At 44.3% G+C, this 20901-nt stretch overlaps 1 protein-coding gene across 9 annotated transcripts in view; it reads right to left on the bottom strand.

Annotated features, from left to right (window-relative positions):
* Nucleotides 1–27: 27 nt before the first annotated feature.
* Nucleotides 28–20901, bottom strand: part of LOC107389751 (SUMO specific peptidase 7) — a 30523-nt gene continuing 9649 nt past the window's right edge. For all 9 annotated transcript variants that reach the window (XM_054746773.2, XM_015966084.3, XM_054746772.2 and 6 more), the window contains 17 exons: nucleotides 19609–19718; nucleotides 12802–13153; nucleotides 6126–6262; nucleotides 5658–5789; nucleotides 5544–5577; nucleotides 4844–5068; nucleotides 4323–4768; nucleotides 4030–4157; nucleotides 3843–3959; nucleotides 3649–3765; nucleotides 3410–3505; nucleotides 3182–3339; nucleotides 3057–3103; nucleotides 2932–2975; nucleotides 1399–1467; nucleotides 1175–1325; nucleotides 28–1044 (listed from right to left, as the gene is read on the bottom strand). In XM_054746773.2, the coding sequence (XP_054602748.1) occupies nucleotides 904–1044; nucleotides 1175–1325; nucleotides 1399–1467; nucleotides 2932–2975; nucleotides 3057–3103; nucleotides 3182–3339; nucleotides 3410–3505; nucleotides 3649–3765; nucleotides 3843–3959; nucleotides 4030–4157; nucleotides 4323–4768; nucleotides 4844–5068; nucleotides 5544–5577; nucleotides 5658–5789; nucleotides 6126–6262; nucleotides 12802–13153; nucleotides 19609–19718 (2504 nt within the window). In that variant the 3' untranslated portion in view covers nucleotides 28–903. The remainder of the gene's footprint in view (nucleotides 1045–1174; nucleotides 1326–1398; nucleotides 1468–2931; nucleotides 2976–3056; nucleotides 3104–3181; nucleotides 3340–3409; nucleotides 3506–3648; nucleotides 3766–3842; nucleotides 3960–4029; nucleotides 4158–4322; nucleotides 4769–4843; nucleotides 5069–5543; nucleotides 5578–5657; nucleotides 5790–6125; nucleotides 6263–12801; nucleotides 13154–19608; nucleotides 19719–20901) is intronic.

Here is a 20901-nt window from a genome sequence, read left to right on the forward strand (position 1 = left end):
AAAATAAAGTCAAAATGATAAATGTAGTTTGTTGCATGAGTTTTAATACACAACTGAAACTAAATTGGTTTCTAAAATCAACATTCGTTCAGCATATTTTCTAAAACAAAAGACCAGCCTATAACGGGAGGTTACCGTGTTAAAAGAAACATTTTTTTTTATCATTTTCATACATCATTAGTTCTAAAGATGAATTTACACAAAATAAAAAAAGCAATTAATTTAGAGTGTTAAGTGTTATATGGGTTGGGTTTCTGCAAACTGGATCTTTCTTGATCTCATATGTAAAAAAATACCAAATATTTCTCCTTGTTTTCCTGTACATTAAGAAAATTAGAACTAAAAACTTGATGCTTGTCAAACATATAAATTATGATAATAATATCATGTATTCAGATGACAGTGGATAGCTGTTAGCTTGAATATTTAGTTTAAAGCTGTAAAAGTTTCACGTAGCTTTAGAGAGTTGTCGCTTTGTGCTGTCTGAAACAAACACAAAGGTTTTGATCCAACAGATATAACTAAGTCACACGAAAAGCTGAAAACTGGACCAAACTAGTCAAACATTCTCAAATTTAAACAAACCTCAACAAAGTTTATTAGGCTACCGTTTACCACTGTCACAATTTCACAAGTTCAACTAACATTTGATGTGACCTTAGAGAAACAAAAGCTACATAAAGCATTAGAAAAGATCTAAATAGCATAAAAATAAAATAAAATAAAAAACCTTGGGGTGTACAAACATTAGTATGTAGCAACATATTTTTGGTCTTTTTGGCTGTATGTACACATGTTTTAACCATCCTTTTCTTAGTCCTGAAAATAAAAAATAAAACAGTTGGAACAGAAGAGTTCAGTATGAGCAGTGATGTGAACCAGCTACAGGAACGTGGAGAGCCTCTACTTTTTATTGTTTTCCAGGTTCTGGTGTCTATAAAGGTTTAAGATCAGGTCTCGGATTTTATCACGTTTGTTCCGGATCAGCTGCCGTGGAAACCACTGTTGCAGGTGTAGAGGGAGGTCAAAGTGCACCACAGGGTCCTGAGAGCAAAGATATTTAATCACTTTAAGAAGCAAAGCTTAAACAAACACGTGGCGTTTTAATATTTCACTGACTTAGTAAACTATTCAGAACATGTTCAAATCTGAGCTCTAGAGTAATGAACAATACCTTTAAAAAACACTCGACGTATTGAAGGAGATAAAGGCCACAGTCGGTGCTGTTGTCCTGAAGTGGAACTTTGCAGTGTGAGCTCTTCATTTGATCAGGACCAAAATCCCTGGATGATCCACGACGAGCCTCCCACTCTGACTGCAAGTACCTGAGGAACCAAGACTCCCATTAACAAACACCAAAAAACCAACATCCAGACAGACTCGACGTGCGCCGCTTACTCTCGTAGAAGTTTGAAGACTCGCTCATGAAGAGACAGCTTGAGGGAATCCATGATGAGAATGCACGGCCTGGGGAAACAGATGTCCACATTTTGGTCATTTGGTTTTCATTAAATGAAATTTCAACTGCGCATCAAACCAGGGTTCAAATTCGTCCTTAGATTGTAAAATTGCATCGTCTTCTACACTTTTCTACCTACTTCAGTCAGCTTTGGGACAATTTCCTGTGTCCAAGTACAAATATTGTAGCCCGGTAAGCCGTCCTGTATATGTAAATGTATAGTCTTGCCACGAATCACGGAAACGGTTCACTCTTTAGGGTGGAAGCTACGGTTGTCCATCAAACTGTTCCTGCACGCCACTGAACAGCGTTAGGACCAATCAGAGCAAACGGGCAACACGATGTTATCACCTCTATGGTTGTCAATCAGTGGGGCAGTCCCCCATACCCATACACCGCCGAAGAGTCAAATATATATGTGCAGTTTTTACCGTTATTCTCTGGAAATATCCATCGGAATGTTGAAAATTAATAAAATTATGTTCAGTTGTTGAAACTTATTGGCGGCTTTGTAACATATAACTTGGGTCTAATAGAGCGCGGATCTTGCGTCTATGGGGGACGCCACATTAGACGCCATGTTTCCTTCTTGCCAGCTCGGGGTCCTGCGCCTGTCGATGACATCATACAGAGATCGGCTGGTTGTATGACTTATGGAAGTTATGTTACCACATTCAAAAACATGTAGGCATTAAGAAACACAAATTTAATAATATGTGAAAGAATTGAAAAAGAGATGCATTATATTTTGGCCTAGCGGTATTGCCGTAGTATTGGCAGGCACAGGACTCCAAGCAGACCAGAAACTTCAACACCAGAAAACTACAATCGGCATTGCATTTTCTCAATGGAATTAACTGAAGGAACACCGTCTGAGGAGTCACGCCAAGGTCTTATGCTTTCTGCTCCATAGGTAACAACATTTACCGTAATGTTTTTAAACAGTCAGGGCGATATGGTGTAAAACTACCCTGAAATGTATGCACGTACTGCCCCTAGCACCAGGAAACTACACACTGCCACTTTAACTGCCTCTTATCTGCTCACGTCTCAAAGGGGAGCTCAAGTCTAAATTGTCCAAAATCTATGGAAACGCTGTTTCAAACAAGCACCATTTCCATCTTTGCTGTTATTCTCACCTCTAGCTCAACAAATGTAGAGCCCTGTGATTGGCCAGACACAAAACTGCTCAGGCCAATGGTATGCCTGCTGAGGCTACAATGGAGCGTGGCTAGGTCAACCTGCAGAGCTAGATCTTTTTGCTACTGCTATGGTTTGCCTGGATATACAGAACCGAATAAAGTTACGACTGTTAAACACATAAAGATAAATACTCAGAACACAACATTTTGAACATAAAACAGTAGAGGTTTGTTGTAGTTTAACCATGTGCACAGCTTCTTATTTCAATAGCGGAAGTAGAGTGCATGATATCCGTTAGGTAAGTAATTTTGGAGACAGGCCAAACTCACCTTTTGCAAACGGTCTTTCTCTGGCATGTCAGCTTTGTGCAACTCTGCAACGACAAAGTGACCCAACAGGTTAAAATAGGAAGAAAAATTACGTTTCTATTGAGCACAAGAAGATGAGTCCTTACAATCTGACACAGTTGCGCCTTTGTTGTGGATTTTGCTCCATTCTTTTCTAAAAGATAAAAAACAAACAATTAACATGATTTATTTTCCAACATCACGACAATGATCCTGACAAACGCCTCCGTACCCGTCTCCGAGTCCATGCCGTCACTGGATTTTTGCGTGGTTGCTGTTTCTGCGTTAGACTCTGGGGACTCGTTCTGATCGTCCAGGTCGCCTGTCCAGTCTTCCAGTTTGGACTCCTCCAGGCCAGGAAAGCAAATCACAACTAAATACCAGTGAGACCTGAACAAGAAAACATGAGATTTAAAAATCTACAGAATAAAAACATTTTCTTTATTTTTAGTTCACTCACTCCTGGTTGACAGGCACAAACACAAAGTCCTTTTTAAAGATGTCCACGTGTCGAGTCCACGTCTTCACTCGCTGGTGCCGCCTCTGCCTTTGACAACTTGTTTGACACCCGAAACACAATTTTTAAAAATCCTTAGTAAGTTAAAAATGAGAATTTAAATTTTAACGGAAAGAATTGTTTTAATTAACAATAACTCCTAACACCCATTAATTATTAAACTAGTGAAAACTGTGACTTACGAGTCATTTTTAACACCTTCACTGGCATTGTCCCGGCGCGTCAGCTGCTTGAAGAAGAAGCTGCTGAAGATGTGGCAGCGCTCAGTGAAGTCAGCGGACGCGTTCTGGATGAGGAATCTGAATTGGAAACATCAGTGGACTTAAACGACATCACAAAGAGTTACTCATCTCACTAACCAAATGATTGCACTCACTTCAGGTAAAAATCAATGATGACATCATTAAGGTACTGCCCACTGTCAAGGCACCGCAGGTCTTCCATGGTGACGGTTATTCCTCCTTTCTGCGGGGGTGGGGGGAACTGTATCAACCTAAGAACAGGAGGGACATATTTTTATTTATGTTTGACAGATCTTTAGTCTGAAGACATGGGTGACTTGCCTTCGAGCAAGACCTCGATGTTTAAATTTGATCCAGTTAGAGTCGGGTTTCTGCAGAAATACAGAGTAGGAGTCTTTTGATCTACGATGGCAAACGGCGTAGACGAGCTGGGCCTCCTCCTTTGGGTTCTGTCAAAGTAAAACTTTAATAAACTAAAGCGCAGACGGTAAAGCTGATAAATCCGTAAACGTATGTTTTGACAATCTAACGACTTCATAAAAAACCTTCTGTTTATTGTGTTCATTCGTTTGGATCTTCTAAGCAGCTGGACTGCTTCTGCTGGATCCACTTACATCAGGGGACTTCTGAACTTCCTGTTCCGGGTCCTTATTTGGTTCAACTTGTGTCTCCGTGTCTTCTTCTGGGTCCGGATCCTTCTCCGGATTTGACTCCTTCTGGAAGTCCGTATCCAGCCAGATATGGGCTGTGGGGATTTCGTTTCCATCGTTATCTGAACTGTCCTGCTCCTCCGCCGGTTTACACTCAGAGTCCTTTATGCCCAGCATGGAGAGCAGGTGTGAGTCCAGTCCAGTCTTCCTAATCAGCTCTATGCTGCTGTCCAGAGAAAGGACCGGAGTATCAAGGTCCTCCATGCTAAAATGTCCCTCGTCACCGTGGGCTGGAAGGATTTCTGTCATGCTGTTGATGCAGTCGAGATCCAGCACAGAACGCAGCAAAGCTCCTTCCATTCCCTCCAAAGGATCTTTGAGAGTGAGCAGGACAAAAGGGCTGGCTTTCCCTATTCAAATAAAGAGCTTTGTCACTTTGAGCAACAAAAGAGTCAAAGTTTAGATTAGTGTTCCTGTTATCCCACCTGTATTTATGAATCCATCGTCTTCGACACTCAGCTGACTAAGGTCCTCCCGTAAAGCCGCTGCAGCTGTTTCTGACACATATAACAGCAGGATGCCAAAAAAGGGCTCCCCGTCGTCTTCAAAGTGAAACTCCCACACCTCCATCTCCTGCTGAGTCCAAATGCTGTACCTCCTCAGCTCTCTGCGCTCAAAACTCACCGTCCCATTCTGCTGCTGGCTTGTATCTGGGGACACCAGGAGGTATGATTAGCTTTATGTCTGCAAGTGCTGACATCATGTTAGGTGTTACGTGGGTACTGCTTCTGCAGAAATACCTGTACTGACTCTTGTATGTAGTGAATTTTCTTTAACAGAAGCGTTTGTTACACTGATAAATCCAGGATCAAACCCGAGTGAATAACCTTCTTAGCTGACGGAGGTAGAGAGTCATCGGCTCTGGGGTGAACGTGCTAAAGGGGTCTAGATGTTCTAATCCATTAGAACACACACTCAAGCTAAAATAGAACACTAAGCCAAGAAAGGATGGTACGCAGACAGCATGAGTGGAACAAAACAGAGGTTGTTTTGTTGTTATAACAGGACCAAAGGTCAGAGAAAAGGAACAAAGTTGAAAATCTGAGCAAACTCTAATCAAACAAGCCAACTATGCTGTCCTCTCTTAAGGAATGTGTACGCTGTGTCAATAAATTAAGTTAATACCTTTCAGAGGGATGATGATTTTGTGTTTGGCTATCTGTAAAAATAATAAAAACAAAGATGAGCTAGATTTTGATCATTAAAGATGAATCATCAGTGTTATATTACTGGAGTTACCACGAAGCTTCCGTTGGCTCTTGCTTTGTAACCTCCACAGCGCAGGGAGCAAAAGGCCACACTCAAACACGAGTAATCATCTTCAGGGAGAGGAGAGGCTGGTCCTGAGCAAGGAGACTCGTCCACAGCTCGCTGCAGCATCAACAACGCAGAGACAAAAAGATGGAGAGAACTTTATCAGTTCAATAACCTACAGCCACTGTGTGTGTTCTTGTCTCGTAACTTTGGCACCACCTGCTGGTGGATACACGAGTCGCAGCAGGTCTTTGATTCACGTCAGTGTGACGACACCCCGGGGTGACGTAAAACCTGGGCCCCAGCCTGATACCTCTAAAACAATGTTGCCGGGTTAATCTGGGCTTTACCTTTAGCTCCCTTAAAACCTGCTGCAACTTTATACAGAAAATTTAAGGCAGGAGAAGAAGTGTGGGAATGTTTTTTTTAGATTAGGAGCAACACTGTACCAACCTGCTGGTCCTGTAAGTCTGGAGCATCCATCCATTTGGAGACAGACTCCTGTATGGTCGTGTCAGACACCGGAAAGATCACCTCGCTGCTGCGCTGAGGTTTGTTATTAGACTCCTCATCATCACTGGACAACACAACTGAAATGCAGAAACACAAAGAACATTTTCCTTATAATCCTGTTAAGTAAGCAAGTAGGATGCCTTTAAGCACACATGCCCTCATTTAACCCTCAAGTTGATATAATAAAGAACTATGAAGGAACAAGAGGTCAGGGGTTCTCATTCATATTTTCTGAAAAATAATAATCCTCTAAAAAGGAAAACTAAATGAGTCCTCGAGTACTCACTCCCTCATAAACCAGCTGATTTCTGAAGAGTTTCTCAGTGTATGAGCAGGGATGCACCAAAATAAAAACTCTTGGCTGAAAACTGAAAACCAAAACACCAAAAGAAATTATTTTGTCAATCATTAAAAGCTCCATCTCATGCTCCATTTTGGATCGGGAGATCGACAGGCGGATTGGTGCTGCCTCTGCAGTGATGCGGGCGTTGTACTGATCAGTTGTGGTGAAGAGAGAGCAGAGCAGGAAGGTGAAGCTGTGGATTTACCGGTCGATCTACGTTCCTACCCTCACATATGGTCACAAGCTTTGGGTAGAGACTGACAGAACAAGATGTTTCAGAATGCGGATACAAGCGGCTGAAATGAGTTTCCTCCGCATGGTGGCTGGGCTCTCTCCCTTAGAGATAGGGTGAGCTCGGTCATCTGGGAGGGGCTCAGAGTAGACCCGCTGCTCCTCCACATTGAGAGGAGCCAATTCAGGTGGCTTGGGCATCTAGTTAGGATGCCTGTTGGACACCTCCCTGGCAGGGCAAGGCAATAAATCAAAAATGTATTATCGAAATTTGTGACTCTTATCGAGATTTTTCCCATGTCAATAAATTTGGTAATAAAAAATGAAAAGATGCGTGTAGGTTGGCAACATTCATGTCCCTTTAAGAAGCTGTACACCTTGAGTCACGTAAAGATTTGACTAAACGTAATGCATGTGACAGCCCCATCTAGTGGACAACTTTTGTCTCTGCGCATACCTGTAGTTATCGTCCATATATCGTTATCGAGGTTAAATCCTCAATATATCGTGATATTGATTTTAGGCCATATCGCCCAGCCCTACTCTCCGGTGGGGTTTTCTGGGGACATCCAACCAGGAGGAGACCTAAAAGAAGACCCAGGACACGCTGGAGGGATTATGTCTCTCGGCTGGCCATAGCATATATGGCTATGATGTGTACTAACCTCACTAAAATCAAAGGACTGCAATAAATCAATAACAAACTCATATTCAATTCAATTCAATTTAAAAATACTTTATTAATCCCAGAGGGAAATTAGAGTTTCAGTACACACAATTCTGAGATCAGACATACATACATAGACACATGACAAGAATTGGTGACTGTGGTCATTCGCAACCCGTCGCGCTACCGTAATAGAACAAGAGGGTTTATATGAGGATAGAGTCGGGGGAGGGGGAAAAGGCACTTCAGAGTTACCCTCCACAGAGAGGGCAGTTTTGCTATGCAAAAAAACACCTCAGACAGATATGCACACAGACTTCAGACATTGCACAACATAAGTGTCCACTAGGTGGGGAGGTAGGGTTGGGACTCTCCTCACTTCAGTGCGTGCAGCCGCATGGAGCAGCGCTCATCACCTCCATGTGGACAGGGGAGGGAGATAATGGGTAAGAGGGCACAGTGACTCCTAGATACGGTTCCACGGCCTTCACCGGACACAGTCCCGCCCAGGCTGGGATAGGGAGAAAGAGTTTCCATAGCGACGGCAGCATTCCACATTTCTTCAGTGGGGGGAGTTATCACTTCAGCCTCACAGGCTCCAAGGGCACCAGATTCAGATAAAAATTGTTTTGGGGAAAGACAGAGATAATTTCCTCTCTGCCTTAGTGTTCAGTTGGTATTCAACCCCTCTAGATCCAATAATGGCGTATCCATCCCAATTCGTGTTGATCCGTCCACTTGCTCCTTCTGTGCCAGAGCCTGAATCTTAGCCAAAGTTCCAAGCTTACGACTCATCTCGACAATTATACGAGTTTGTGCGTTCAGAGCGCGGTGCATTCCATCCCTGAGCTCCGGGATTGAGCCAATAAATATATATTTTTTTTTCTTCGTTTATTTCATTCAAAATAAAACAAATAAAACATATAAGCAATAAGAAATACATAACAACAAATCAATTTTGAACGAAAAGGAGCAGAATGTAGAAAAACATCTTATAATTTCTGCCCCCATTTCCAGTAAAATAATCAATTTATATATAATTACCATTTGTCAGACACACATACAGATTCATTTTAAACTTTTTCCTGTTCTACATTCCAGTGCAATCATGATCACTGATTTAATTTACATTTTAATAATTATTTAGTACACTCAATTTGGTACATTTTTTGAATATATTAAATGACAGAGTTTTTTAAATTTCCCTTTTAAGGTTATTCCATAATTTAACACCATTTACAGATATATTCCACTCCTTAATTTTAGCTCTAAATCTAGGTTTTGTAAACACATCAGTTTCTTTCAGCATGTTCTAGTTCTCTTTTCAAATATCCCCTGAATGTTTGTTGGCAGAGTACCTAATTTGGCTTTATACATGGTTTGTATGATTTTCCAGTTTTTTAAATCATGAAATTTCAGTAATTTATATTTAATAAACAATGGGTTCGATGGATCTCTACAGCCACTATAAGTGATGATTCTCAGAGCTCTTTTCTGTAAAATAAATAAGGGTTGTGTATAGTTTTTGTATGTTGCTCCGCAGAATTCTACACAATAAGTCAAGTATGGAACAATCAGTGAATTGTACAATGCCAACAAACCAGAATTAGTCAGTAAAAACTTGAGTCTATGTAATACTCCTAAGGATTTTGCAATTTTACCTTTTATGTAACTAATATGGGATTTCCATGACAAGTCTTCATCAATAAGAACTCCAAGAAATTTAGTTTCTTTTACTCTTTGAATTGCAATCCCATCTATTTCCAATGACACATCACCGTTCTTTTTATCATTAAACAGAATAAAATTTGTTTTATTAAGATTCAGTTCATCATTTATCACTTTAGCCACCTCCTCAATATTTGATCCTGAGTAAAACAGTGTTGTATCATCTGCAAATAGAATGGTACAGAGTGTCTTAGATAAGTCGTTAATAAACAAAATGAACAGTTTTGGTCTGAGGACCGACCCTTATGGCATTCCACAATTAATTTCACATAGTTTTGATTTATGGTCCTTTATCTGAACAAACTGTTTCCTTTTTTTCGAAAGCTTGTTAATTTTCCGGTAAGCCAGGTAACCGCTCAGGCCAAACAGCAGGAATCCCGACACCAAAACGACGAATAACCAAACATCTTCAGAATCCTCTACAGACAGTTGAGAGAGGCATATCAGGTTCCACTTTTTCCAGGAGTCCATGATATACCCAGCTGGCTCTGTCCCAGAGGGGCATCCGGGAGCTCCTTCTCTCGTTCTCTTCGTTGAAAAAATTTGGTCAATCGCGTTGAGAGACCATCTGACCAGGTCCGTTTTTAACAGTTTCCAGAAAAAATGCAGAAGCGCCGTGCACGGACAGGACAAAGAGCCTTGGGATAAGAGGGAGGGAGAGGAGAAAAAAGTGTCTGTACTCTCCAAGAGCCGGAAGAATATATATATATACATCTAATTTGCACTGACATAACAACAATGCACAATACCAATTAAAATTAAAAATAAAATGCTTCACTTGACCCCTTGTGTATTTTATCGTAATAAATTATAAATGTAGGCTTATAACTCAAAGACCTGCTGAGAAAGACTAAAATCAACCCTATAAGCACCAAAGTGTCAATATTGCAAAAAGCATCATTACTGGGTTTAACGAGCCACAGCTGCAAATATAATCTCTCATAAAGTTATTACTTTACACCAGAAGATAGTGGAGATGTGTAACTTATATCTGAGCTACACTTTTGGGTGTTTCTATTAAAATTTTTGGAGATTATAGAGCTTGAAAGTCTCCTACCATCAGAAGGCTCCAGACTGAGGAGAGGAGACGAGGAGGAGCGCGGAGCACGAAGGGCAAATGTTAGAGGAAATCTTACAATGCTGACAGGTCTGCTCATTGTTGACAAAGCTCAACAATACGATTCTGAAGAGTAATTTACCCTCTGATGAAGACATGCATTCGTCCAGTGAGAATGAAAGGGTTGCACGCAGCAACAGAGTCTGTGTGCTTCATGAGGATCACACAGTTTCACTATGTTCAGGTCATGGTGGGTGTAGAAAGGATGGTAAAAACACCACCAATAGTGTCAAACGTATCGGGAATGTAAAAGTAAAAGAAGCTAAGCAGACGCGGTGGATGTGAAACTGAAAGTAAAAGTGTGTCACATAATTGATTCCAGCGATAATATGTTAACTGTTTTTATTTATCTATTTATTCTTTATTTACCCAAGAAGGTCCCATTGAGATTACAAACCTCATTTTCAAGGGAGTCCCGACCAAGCGGCAGCAAAAGTTACAGTTACAAATTTTTCAGTCACACAGACATGTTATGTACAAAAATTACAGAAGGCAGTTACAACACAGGTAATCTCAGTCTAGTTTTAAATGTATTCAAGGAGATAAACTCGGTTAATTTCCAGTTTTCCTGCAGCCTGTTTCATGCAGAAGGAGCAGAGTGAATTGTACATTTTCAATAAACGAACCTAGTGTTTTATAGGTTCAAATAAGACAAAAAATCTGGTTTTATTCATTCTACTGGTAGCTTAATTTGCTCAAATTGAAATTGAGGCCTGCCTCTAAATCTGGCCTCCTTCCAATAAAGGCCTGAACCAGGATGTGCTTGAGTAAATAAAGGCCCGGGCCTGTGTTCGAGGATTTACGGTACATAGTATCTTGATTTTTTTTTTGTTTGTTTGTTTCTGCTGTCGGACAATAGAACAAGTATGAAATACTGAGTGGAACGTGGTAAGACTACTTGTTGTCCATCGCTATCTCGAAGCTGTTGTCATGTTTGCTACGGCTCCACTAAAACTAAAAATATATTTCACGCAAAGACATGAGTGATGACATACCCACAGCTCTCCGCTGCTCCTCTGTCACTCAACAGAAAGAAGAAGAAAAACCTCTAACTCGATTTACTGCGATACAGCAACACTCGAACTGAAAGTCACTAGTTTTGGCCCTTCGTTGGAGAAATAAATCCTTACTTTGGTCTGAAAAATTGGTAAATCTAGCAACAAAGCAGAAGTGGCTCATCCATAGGGTGAGCTTTGGTGCCGCCCCACCAATCTCACAGGAAGAAGAAGATAGGAATCACATACGTAAAATAGCAATACACGGTAAAACAAAAAATCAAAGATCAAGGAGCGCAACAGTTTAGCGCTTCAACACGGCTAAGCGTACACTCCTCCATCTTTTCCATGAATGTTGTCAATCTGCATCAGCTCTGGACGAAACACAGCAGCTGCTGCTGCAGAGCAGAGCACGTGGATGAAGACAACCTTGTAAAGGGCACGAGGTTACATCGGTTACACGGACCTGGTTTGGAGATGGATGGTAAGAAGAAAAACATCCTCAGTAAAAAACGCTGGGCGAGACTAATGTATCAGCGTTTAACAGCTTGTTAACGCCAAATCACTTAACAGCCATTCGGCTTTCTAACTTTTTGGATATCTCCTGTGATTTAGTTTCAACAATTTTCTCTAACAGTCCTTTCCAGTTTCAGCTGTTTGTCCCGTTAAATGAAAAAGCTCTAGTTTGAAACCAGCTCCTCCCTCCCTCTGTCTGGCTCTGTGTTGCTGGTGCGCACAAAGTTGGGTCAGCTGATCTGAGTGTAGCTCAACAAAAGTGCAAGAAATTAGATAAACCTCCAACCTTATTGTAAAAATGCTGATAAAAAACACAGCAGAGCATCATTTTACCTGCAGTTATTCACTCCTGAAGTAAAACTTCACTTCTATGAGCAAAAAAACATGAGAAATTAATCAGGAAAGCAGAAAGAAATGTTATTTGTGTTTTTCATTTTTCACTTTAGTTCAAACAACTTAGAATTTTGTGTTTTCATCACATCTAGCTTGTATTTTATTTAAAATATCTTCATCTATCTTCAGTTGATGATTTTTTGCTGCATTGTTTGGAAAAAGAACATTAGCATAAAACTATTTTAGATATTATGTATTTATTTAAATAAGTTTAGAAAAATAAATGCCATTTATACTAATAATTCGAGATGAAATTTATTCTATACTTTTTAGAATCACTTGTTATTTTTACATGTATAAACTAAAGACAACATTTATTGTGCATGTGCTTCAAATGTATCGTGATATAGATTTTAGGCCATATCGCCCATTCCTAGAGTAAAATGTTTAACCCATTTGCGTTCATTACCAAGAAGGGAGAGGACATGTTTTTTCCCAGGACATATTTTCCACATGCTTTCCATTACTGGAAAATTGGTCTATCATTTTCCAGGTTTTCCAGGACAAGTAGGAATCCTGTTTTACGCAACAGAAGCTGCAGAATCATGTAAAAATGTCTTAAGCTGCTTGATTTGCTGACAGAGTTTAATGATGAAGCTAGAAGGTCGGTGTGTTGGAGTACTCACTGGGTTCAGAGGGGCTGGTCTGCGTCGTACCGTCAAGCCTGGATTCCACATTAGGAGTTATGACTGGAACTAAAGCCTCCGTCCCGTCGTCTCCTCCAACTGTAAACTGCAGAATGCAGTGGTCTATGTTCTCCAGATTTATATGTTCCTCACTGTCCTCCAGGCTAACAGAAGCAAAAACTTGTCCTCCGTCTATCCCATCCTCTCCAGAAAAAGAAGCCTCTACTCCATCGTCACCAGAGAAAGAAAGCTGTCCTCCATCTTCACCAGACAAGCGAAGCACGCTCTTGCAGAGACGTTTAGAGCTGCTTCTGCCGTTGAACTGGAAGCCAAGCGGCTTATTTTTACGCTTCTATTGAAACAGAAATGTGTTATCAGGAAAAAAAATGACATTAAATAAGTAGATATAAGAATTTTATTTACATTTTCAGTTTCAAACCTTTTAGAATAGATTGTATTCATGTTTTGGTAACTTTTCTAAATCTAGTCAGCAGTTTGTAAAGTGGCGCATATTTAAAGGAAAAATGCTACCAAAGTATTAGAGGTGCTGAAAAAAATCGATTCAAGTCTGAATCGGGATTCTTATTTATAAAGATTCAGAATCGATTCACAAAGGTTCAGAATCGATCCCAAGAACTCAAATGTTTGGCATGTTACAGGTTTGAGATGCACTTTTGTCTGTGTTTTTTATCTTTGTTAGGAGAGTAAGTACTCCGTTTACTTTTGTGGTCCCATAAATTGAGATGATTTCTTTTAGAATCTGCTGATAAGAGGGCACTTGAATGTAATTTTTTCCATACTCATTCGTTTGAGCTAATGTCATATTGATTTTCTAAGTTGATAAGTGAGGGCTCAGGAATACTCATGTATTTGTTTTAAGTTATTGATAAATGAGAGAAAACATTTTCCTTTGAAAGAAATCTAAGGCACTTTTTTTAAACAGGTTGAGGACTCAAATGTTAAACTTGATTCCACACATACTTGAAAAGTATTTGACCGTTTTACTTTCAAAGCTACTGTTAGGTAACTAAAGTTCTCTTTCTTAACATTTGTTTCGATGTCTCACTATGGGATACGCCCCTCCGCGGATTCCTCAGAAGCACTTATCTCAATACGCCAATCCTGATTGGCCAGTGACCGTGACGTACGCGTCACCTGCTACTAAAAGTAGCAAGCATCCCAACGCACACACCATTCAATCACCTCTTCTCGCTTCGGTGGTTGCTTACCTCACAGGTAAGTTAGCTCAACTGTTCACAGACGGAGCCAGCTAATTTTCTCTCTTCGTCGCCGAACGTTAACTTACTGTCCTTCTGTCCTGACCTTCACCATAGGCTCGGGGCATAGCGAGCAGTTTCACACTCCAGTGCACCTGTTCGTTCTCCGGCTACCACACCAGTTAGTCCACACGGAAGCTGCTCCTCCCACCAGAGGAGTTGACGGTGCAGGAGCTCGCCTCTGTACCTGCGGGAACAAAATCTCGAGCAAAGACCCACACTAGGTCTGCTCGGGCTGGAACACGCCCAGCTAGCATTGGAAGTCCTCGGGTCATGTGAGAGCTGTGCTTGCTTCACCCTGAAGAGCCTTCACCGGCAGCTAGAGCGCCAAGCTAGCCTGTCGGGGAAGGCCCCATGCCTGCTGGCCCCTGGGCCACCGCCTGGGGACGCCGACGAACATGCCCTCCCGGAGCCGGGACCGTGTGACGAACACAGCTGGGGCTCACAGCTCGAACTGGCCGTTCCGAGCCACCCCGTCGAGGACATGTTGGAGTTGAATTACGGAGACGACGAGGACACCTCGGAACTCCTCATTTCAGAGGAGGACGAGGATGACAACGTTTTTCTCCCCCTCGCTCAGGCCTCCATGCCTAGCTTTCCGTCCTCTCCCAGGGATGGAGCTGTTTCTCCGGCCGCCCACCTGGACATGCAGTCAGTCTGCCGACGCGCTGCGACCAGGCTCAACATCCCTTGGCCCACCGTGGTCACTGAAGCTGTCAGATCCCGCTACGAGGGAAAGAAGCTGCCTCAGGCCACAAGGGCGGCAAAGCCTCTCCTGCCCGCCTTCCCGGAGCTCCTTGAAGAAGTTAGATCATCCTGGGACAAACACCCTTTCAGCTCCAGGTCTCCTGTCCAAAGAGCCTCCTCGCTGGACTTCAAGGGTGTGGATAAGGCTGGCATGATTCGCATGCCGCTGATGGAACCGCTGGTTGCAGCCCATCTGCACCCACGGCTCTCGGCAACTTCCTCCAGGCCTCCCGCTCTCCCTGCAAGGTGGACCGCTTTCAGTCGGAGCTGAACGAGAGGATGTACAAGGCTGCCGCCATCTCGGTTCGAGCTTTGAATGTCTCCTCCATGCTCTCAGCATACCAAGCTAAGCTCTGTGAGGACATGAATACAAAACCGGACCGGGAGGTGTGGGAGCAAATCACCGTACTGACCGACATCTGCCTGTGGGTGCAGCGCTGCGCGGTGCAGCGCTGCGTGGTCCAGGCCACGGGTAAAGCTATGGGCACGATGGTGCTTCAAGAACGTGCACGATGGCTGAACCTCATCAACCTCTCTGATAGAGAGAAGGAGGACATTTTGGACATGCCAATTGTGCCTGAAGGCATTTTTGGCTCTGCATTGGCATCAATGCAACAACGATGTGAGGCAAAGAAGAAAGAGGATGAAGCCCTTCAACTCTGCCTTCCCCGTAAGCCTTCACCTGCTCTGCCGGCTCGGCCGACTTTTCCTCAGGCAGCTGCCCGAGCCCAGCCTCAGTTCCGGATCCCAAAGCGCCCGAAGCCTCAAGCAGTCCAACCAGCTCCTTCGGGCTCAGCGCCTCGACCAGTTTGGCCTCAGAGGTCCAGCAACCAAGCCGCTCCGCCACCGGGACAACCCACCCGGCCTGGCGGTCAGCAGGTGAGAAAGAAGAAAAGAGCATCCTGACGGAGTTCTTTCCCTCCCAACGCTGCAGCTGGCAGTTCCCCGTTCGCTGGCTCCACCTGTTCGGTGTTACCATGGTGCTTTCTCCCCCCCCCATGTGACCCTCCCGGCAGAGTCCCTGATCGGTTCAGGGTGGGGCCAGGACGTGCAACCGGCCGTGCCGGCTCAAAACACACGTCACAAGCACTCACATTGTTTTTCACAAACATGTCACACTCAAGAAGCATTAAAAAGTTTGCTGCCGCATCCAGACAAGATGTCAAGGGCGCAGCAAAAATCAATAAAAATGATGCAGATGAGCGAAACCAGGCTGGGGCGACCCCTGGCGGATTTTACCGCCAGCCAAGGGTCGTTCCAGTATGCCAGTGCTGCCAAAGCACAAAGTCCCCACGCATGCGCAGTAGTTGCCACAAGCACTGCTGCCCCAGAGCCTCTGGAGGGAGCTGCTGCTCCGTGTGTCACGGCTGTGTCACCGCTCTCCACTCACATAGAGGAATGGACAGCGGTTTCCGCTTCACATTGGGTGCTAAGAACTATTTCGAGAGGTTACAGGGCTCCAATTCGCTTCAGTTCCTCCTTGATTCTCCGGTGTAGTGTTCTCCCACGCCCAGGGGACATCAGCTCACATCCTTCAGGTAGAAATCTCCTCCCTGCTAGAGAAGGGAGGGATATGCATTGTGCCTCCCGATCAGTCTCAGAGCGGTTTCTACTCCAGGTACTTCCTGGTCCCGAAACGGGAAGGGACCGGTATTCGCCCGATCCTGGATCTGAGGGCCCTGAACCGATGCCTCAGAAAGTACAAATTCAAAATGCTCACGCTCTCATCCCTTTTGCGTCTGATTCACCAGAACGACTGGTTCACCTCAATCGACCTGAGGGACACATACCTTCATATTCCCGTGTACCCTCCACACAGGACATTTCTGAAGTTTGTCTTTCAGGGAGTGTGTTACGAATACACCGTGCTCCCTTTCACCCTCTCCCTGAGCCCGAGGGTGTTTGTCAGGTGTACGGAGGTGGCGATCGCCTCTCTGAGAGAGAGGGGCTTTCGGCTGGCCACGTACTTAGATGACTGGCTCCTGCTGGCACGGTACAGAGAGGAGGCAACGTCAAACACGCTGGTTGTGATCCATCACTTGTGTGGTCTGGGTTTCAGAATAAACTGGCAGAAAAGCGTTTTACTCCCCTCCCAGAAAATAACCTTTCTAGGTCTGAATCTGGACTCAGGGGCGTTCAAGACCCGTCTCTCGGCACTGCGCGTGAACACACTCTCGTTCTGCCTGGCGCGCTTCCGCCTACACAGTTCGGTGCGGTTTGCGTTGTGCCTCAGGCTTTTGGGTCTCATGGCATCGGCTATTTCAGTGGTACCACTCGGCCGTCTACACATGAGAGATTTTCAACGCTGGGTGGCTTCACTGGGACTCTCTCCAGTGCGCCACAGAGCGCGCAGGGTGACGGTCTCTGCAGCGTGTGTCGCGGCGCGCCGCTGTTGGCGTCACCCCTCCCTCTTGGCACAGGGGATGACTTTGGGGTTGGTTCTCATGAGCAAAGTGGTCAGGACAGATGCGAGCCTGTCAGGTTGGGGGGCCTCCTGGAAGGTCACTCTGTCAGGGGTGTGTGGGCAGAGAGCTCTGGGGGACACACATAAATTATCTGGAACTCCTCGCGGTCTTTCTAGCCCTGAGGCGCTTCCTGCCTTTTCTCTCCGGCCATCATGTCCTAGTGAGAACAGACAACATCACGACTGTGGCTTATGTAAACCACCAGAGGGGGGCTGCGCTCTCCATGCGGTTACACACGCTGGCACGCAGACTGGTCCTATGGTGCAGCAGACATCTCCTCTAAATCAGAGCCACCCACATACCGGGTGTTCTGAATCGGGGGGGGGCGGATCTGTTGTCCAAAGGGACTCCCCTGTACGGGGATTGGAGCCTGCATCCAGCAGTGTTGGAATAGATTTGGATCCGGTTCGGCAGAGCCGTAGTGGATCTTTTTGCCTCCAAGGAGAATGCTCAGTGTCCACTGTTTTTCTCCCCGCGTGACTGAGACGCTCCACTCGGCGTGGACACGCTGGCGCATGACTGGCCACGGGAACTGCTTTATGCTTTCCCCCCAGTGGCCCTGATACCACCCACCTTGCTGAGGGTACAAACTCGGCCCCACACTCATTCTGGTGGCCCCATACTGGCCAGCCATGCAATGTGTGGCGGACATTTTCCAGCTCCTGGAGGGCCAACCTTCGAAATTGCCGCTTTGCAGGGACCTAGTGTCCCAAGCTGGAGGCTCAATCTTCCATCCTCATCCAGAACAACTAGCCCTGTGGGCACGGCCCCTGAGGGGTGCGGGTTAGGGTCAGCAGAGCTGCCCCAGGCAGTCATTTGAACCATTCAGAATGCCAGGGCCCCCTCCACTAGGTCCCTATATGACTGTAAATGGAGGGTGTTTGAAGCCTGGTGTCAGGGCAGGGAGGTCTCACCCTTCCAATGCTCGGTGAACGTCATTCTGTCTTTCCTGCAAGACTTGTTGGATGGGAAGAAGGCTTTCTCCACCATTAAAGTGTACCTAGCAGCTATTTCCTCCCGACACTTGGGTTTTGGGAAGAAATTGGCAGGTCAACACCCCCTGGTGTGTAGCTTCATGAGGGGTACGCGCAGGCTTCTCCCTGTGTCTCGACCCCTGGTGCCCTCATGGGATCTGTCCTTGGTGCTGTCGGCCCTCTACGGGCCTCCATTTGAGCCTATGGACGGCCTGGACCTTAAGATCCTGTCTCTTAAGGTGGTGCTACTCCTGGCTTTGGTATCTGCAAAGCGAGTTAGTGACTTAAAGGCTCTCTCTGTGCGCCCATCCTGCACCCAGTTCGCACCAGGTGACATGAAGGTGTCCCTGAAGCCCAACCCTGCCTTTATGCCTAAGGTAGTGGACTCCTTTTCTCCTATTCTCCTCACAGCTTTCTACCCACCGCCCTTCTCCTCTACTGAGGAGGAGCGGTTGCACAAGCTGTGTCCGATTCACGCGCTCACGGAGTATGTTAATCGGACAGGGAACCATCGCGGGGGGGATCAGCTTTTTGTGTCATGGGGTGGACCTTGTAAGGGGAAACCCGTCACAAAGCAGCGGCTTTCCCACTGAATTGTGGAGGCTATTTCTCTGGCTTACTCTTGTCAGGGCATTCAGGCACCTGTAGGGCTCAGGGCCCATTCTACTAGGGGCCTGTCTGCTTCTTGGGCCCTTTTTCGGGGGCTGTCCATCCAGGAGAATTGTGCTGCAGCAAGTTGGGCTTCTCCACTTGCATTTGCATGCTTCTATAAGCTTGACGTTTTGGTCCCTGCAATGACTCACACAATTCTGGGTGTGGGGTCAATTGGCGTAATGAGATAAGTGCTTCTGAGGAATCCGCGGAGGGGCGTATCCCATAGTGAGACATCTCACTCATGTTACTCAGAAAACCGGGGTTACGACAGTAACATAAAGATTTGTTATATTTTATAAGGTAAGCAAAAATAAATGTTGCCTTTTGGTCAAAAGATTGCTTCTGTTTACAGTTTTAGAATCACTTTAGTTTACCTTGTAAATTTGCATTTTTTGAGCATGACCAGTTTAAAGTAAAATAAAAGTGTCCCATAGCTTTAACTAACTTGTACAAAAAAGTAGTTAATCCTAGAACTGACACTCTTTGTTAACACTGATTGTGAATTGATTTAAATTGAGAATCGATTCTGAATCGAATCGACACCCAGAGAATCGGAATCGAATCAAATTGTGAGTTGCTCTAAGATTCACATCCCTACAAAGTCTACAGTCCCTAAAACGTCTTTGCAGCATGAGCTTCTATGTTGTAGTGTAACTGGTTTAATCAGAGCTCAACATGACGAGTACCCACCAACTGCTGCTTGGTTTTTACTGTGGCTGTGGGCCTGTCTTCGACGCTGTCTGAGGACAACTCGTCACAGCTTGTTGTGTCTCCAGCAGGCTTTGAAGACAACACACAATCTGCATGGGACAGGGACAAAGGAACAACATAAAGCTACAAATATAACAGTTGTCTGTGCAACAAGCAATGACGCAATCTGTGACATAATCAGTTTATCTTTTTTTCCCTTTGGGCTCATGCAGACAATTTCCAGTTATAACAAGAACAGATCTGGAACATATATTATTTACATTGTGTGTAGGATGTTCCCAGTATAAAAACACACAAATCATTTGCAAATATTTGCATTCTGCCTAGGATCAGCCCATTTCTATGGCTAGTTTCTTTCCTTCTGTCTACTCTCAAATATCTGATCAAAAATAATTTTTTTATGTTTTAAAAAATATTTGTGGACATTTAGGGCTAGGGCTGGACAGTAATTCTATAATGGTATACATCTATCGATAGATATGTAGTGCAATAGGAAAAAAATGGGACAAGAGGACAGCACGGACTTCTCCGCACATCTTTTCCCCGCCCACATGCTCGGAGATTTCTGCCTTCCCGAGAAGTGTGTGTGAACATGTGGAAAGCCAAACATGTGACCCACAGTTGGAGGAGCCAAAGTGAGCCACACACACACACACACACACACACACACACACACACACACACACACACACACACACACACAAAGACGGCGTGGCTCCGATCGCCGTGCGGCGGAGGTGGCGCGTGCGCAGAACGCCAGGAGCAATTATTACATTAACGTGAAGGAACCTGTGAACATTGGTGAGATCAAATCTCTAAAAGAGGAGGAACAAACAAACAGTGCTACAGAAAAGTGAGGAAAAGAGTGAAAACATGATGTCATTTCCTCTCATGGTTGTAAATAATCTGCTGCAGCTGAACCTTGATTTGAAGAAAATTATGAATTGAACTGAAATCTTAAATTCTGCTAGAAAAACTGACAGTTCATTCTTTTCCTGAAATTGTTCAGTCCTAGTAACATAGACGTTTCAGACCTGCCAACCTTGTCAATATATTTTGAGTGCCATTTCTGCTGCGTTTTTCTGCAGACTTTTGCAAATCCATTGCTTTCCATGCTGTAATTTCACTAGCTGGAAATAAATTATATATATATATATACATATATATATATAAAGTCATCTTGTTTGGCTATTCCACTGTCCATAAACATCTTTTTGCATGGTCTGTGGCAGATAATGGCAAGTTACGTTCTACAATGAATGTGGTAAACAT

Source organism: Nothobranchius furzeri, chromosome 14, assembly GCF_043380555.1.
Source record: "Nothobranchius furzeri strain GRZ-AD chromosome 14, NfurGRZ-RIMD1, whole genome shotgun sequence".
In the NCBI taxonomy this organism is placed as follows: domain Eukaryota; kingdom Metazoa; phylum Chordata; class Actinopteri; order Cyprinodontiformes; family Nothobranchiidae; genus Nothobranchius; species Nothobranchius furzeri.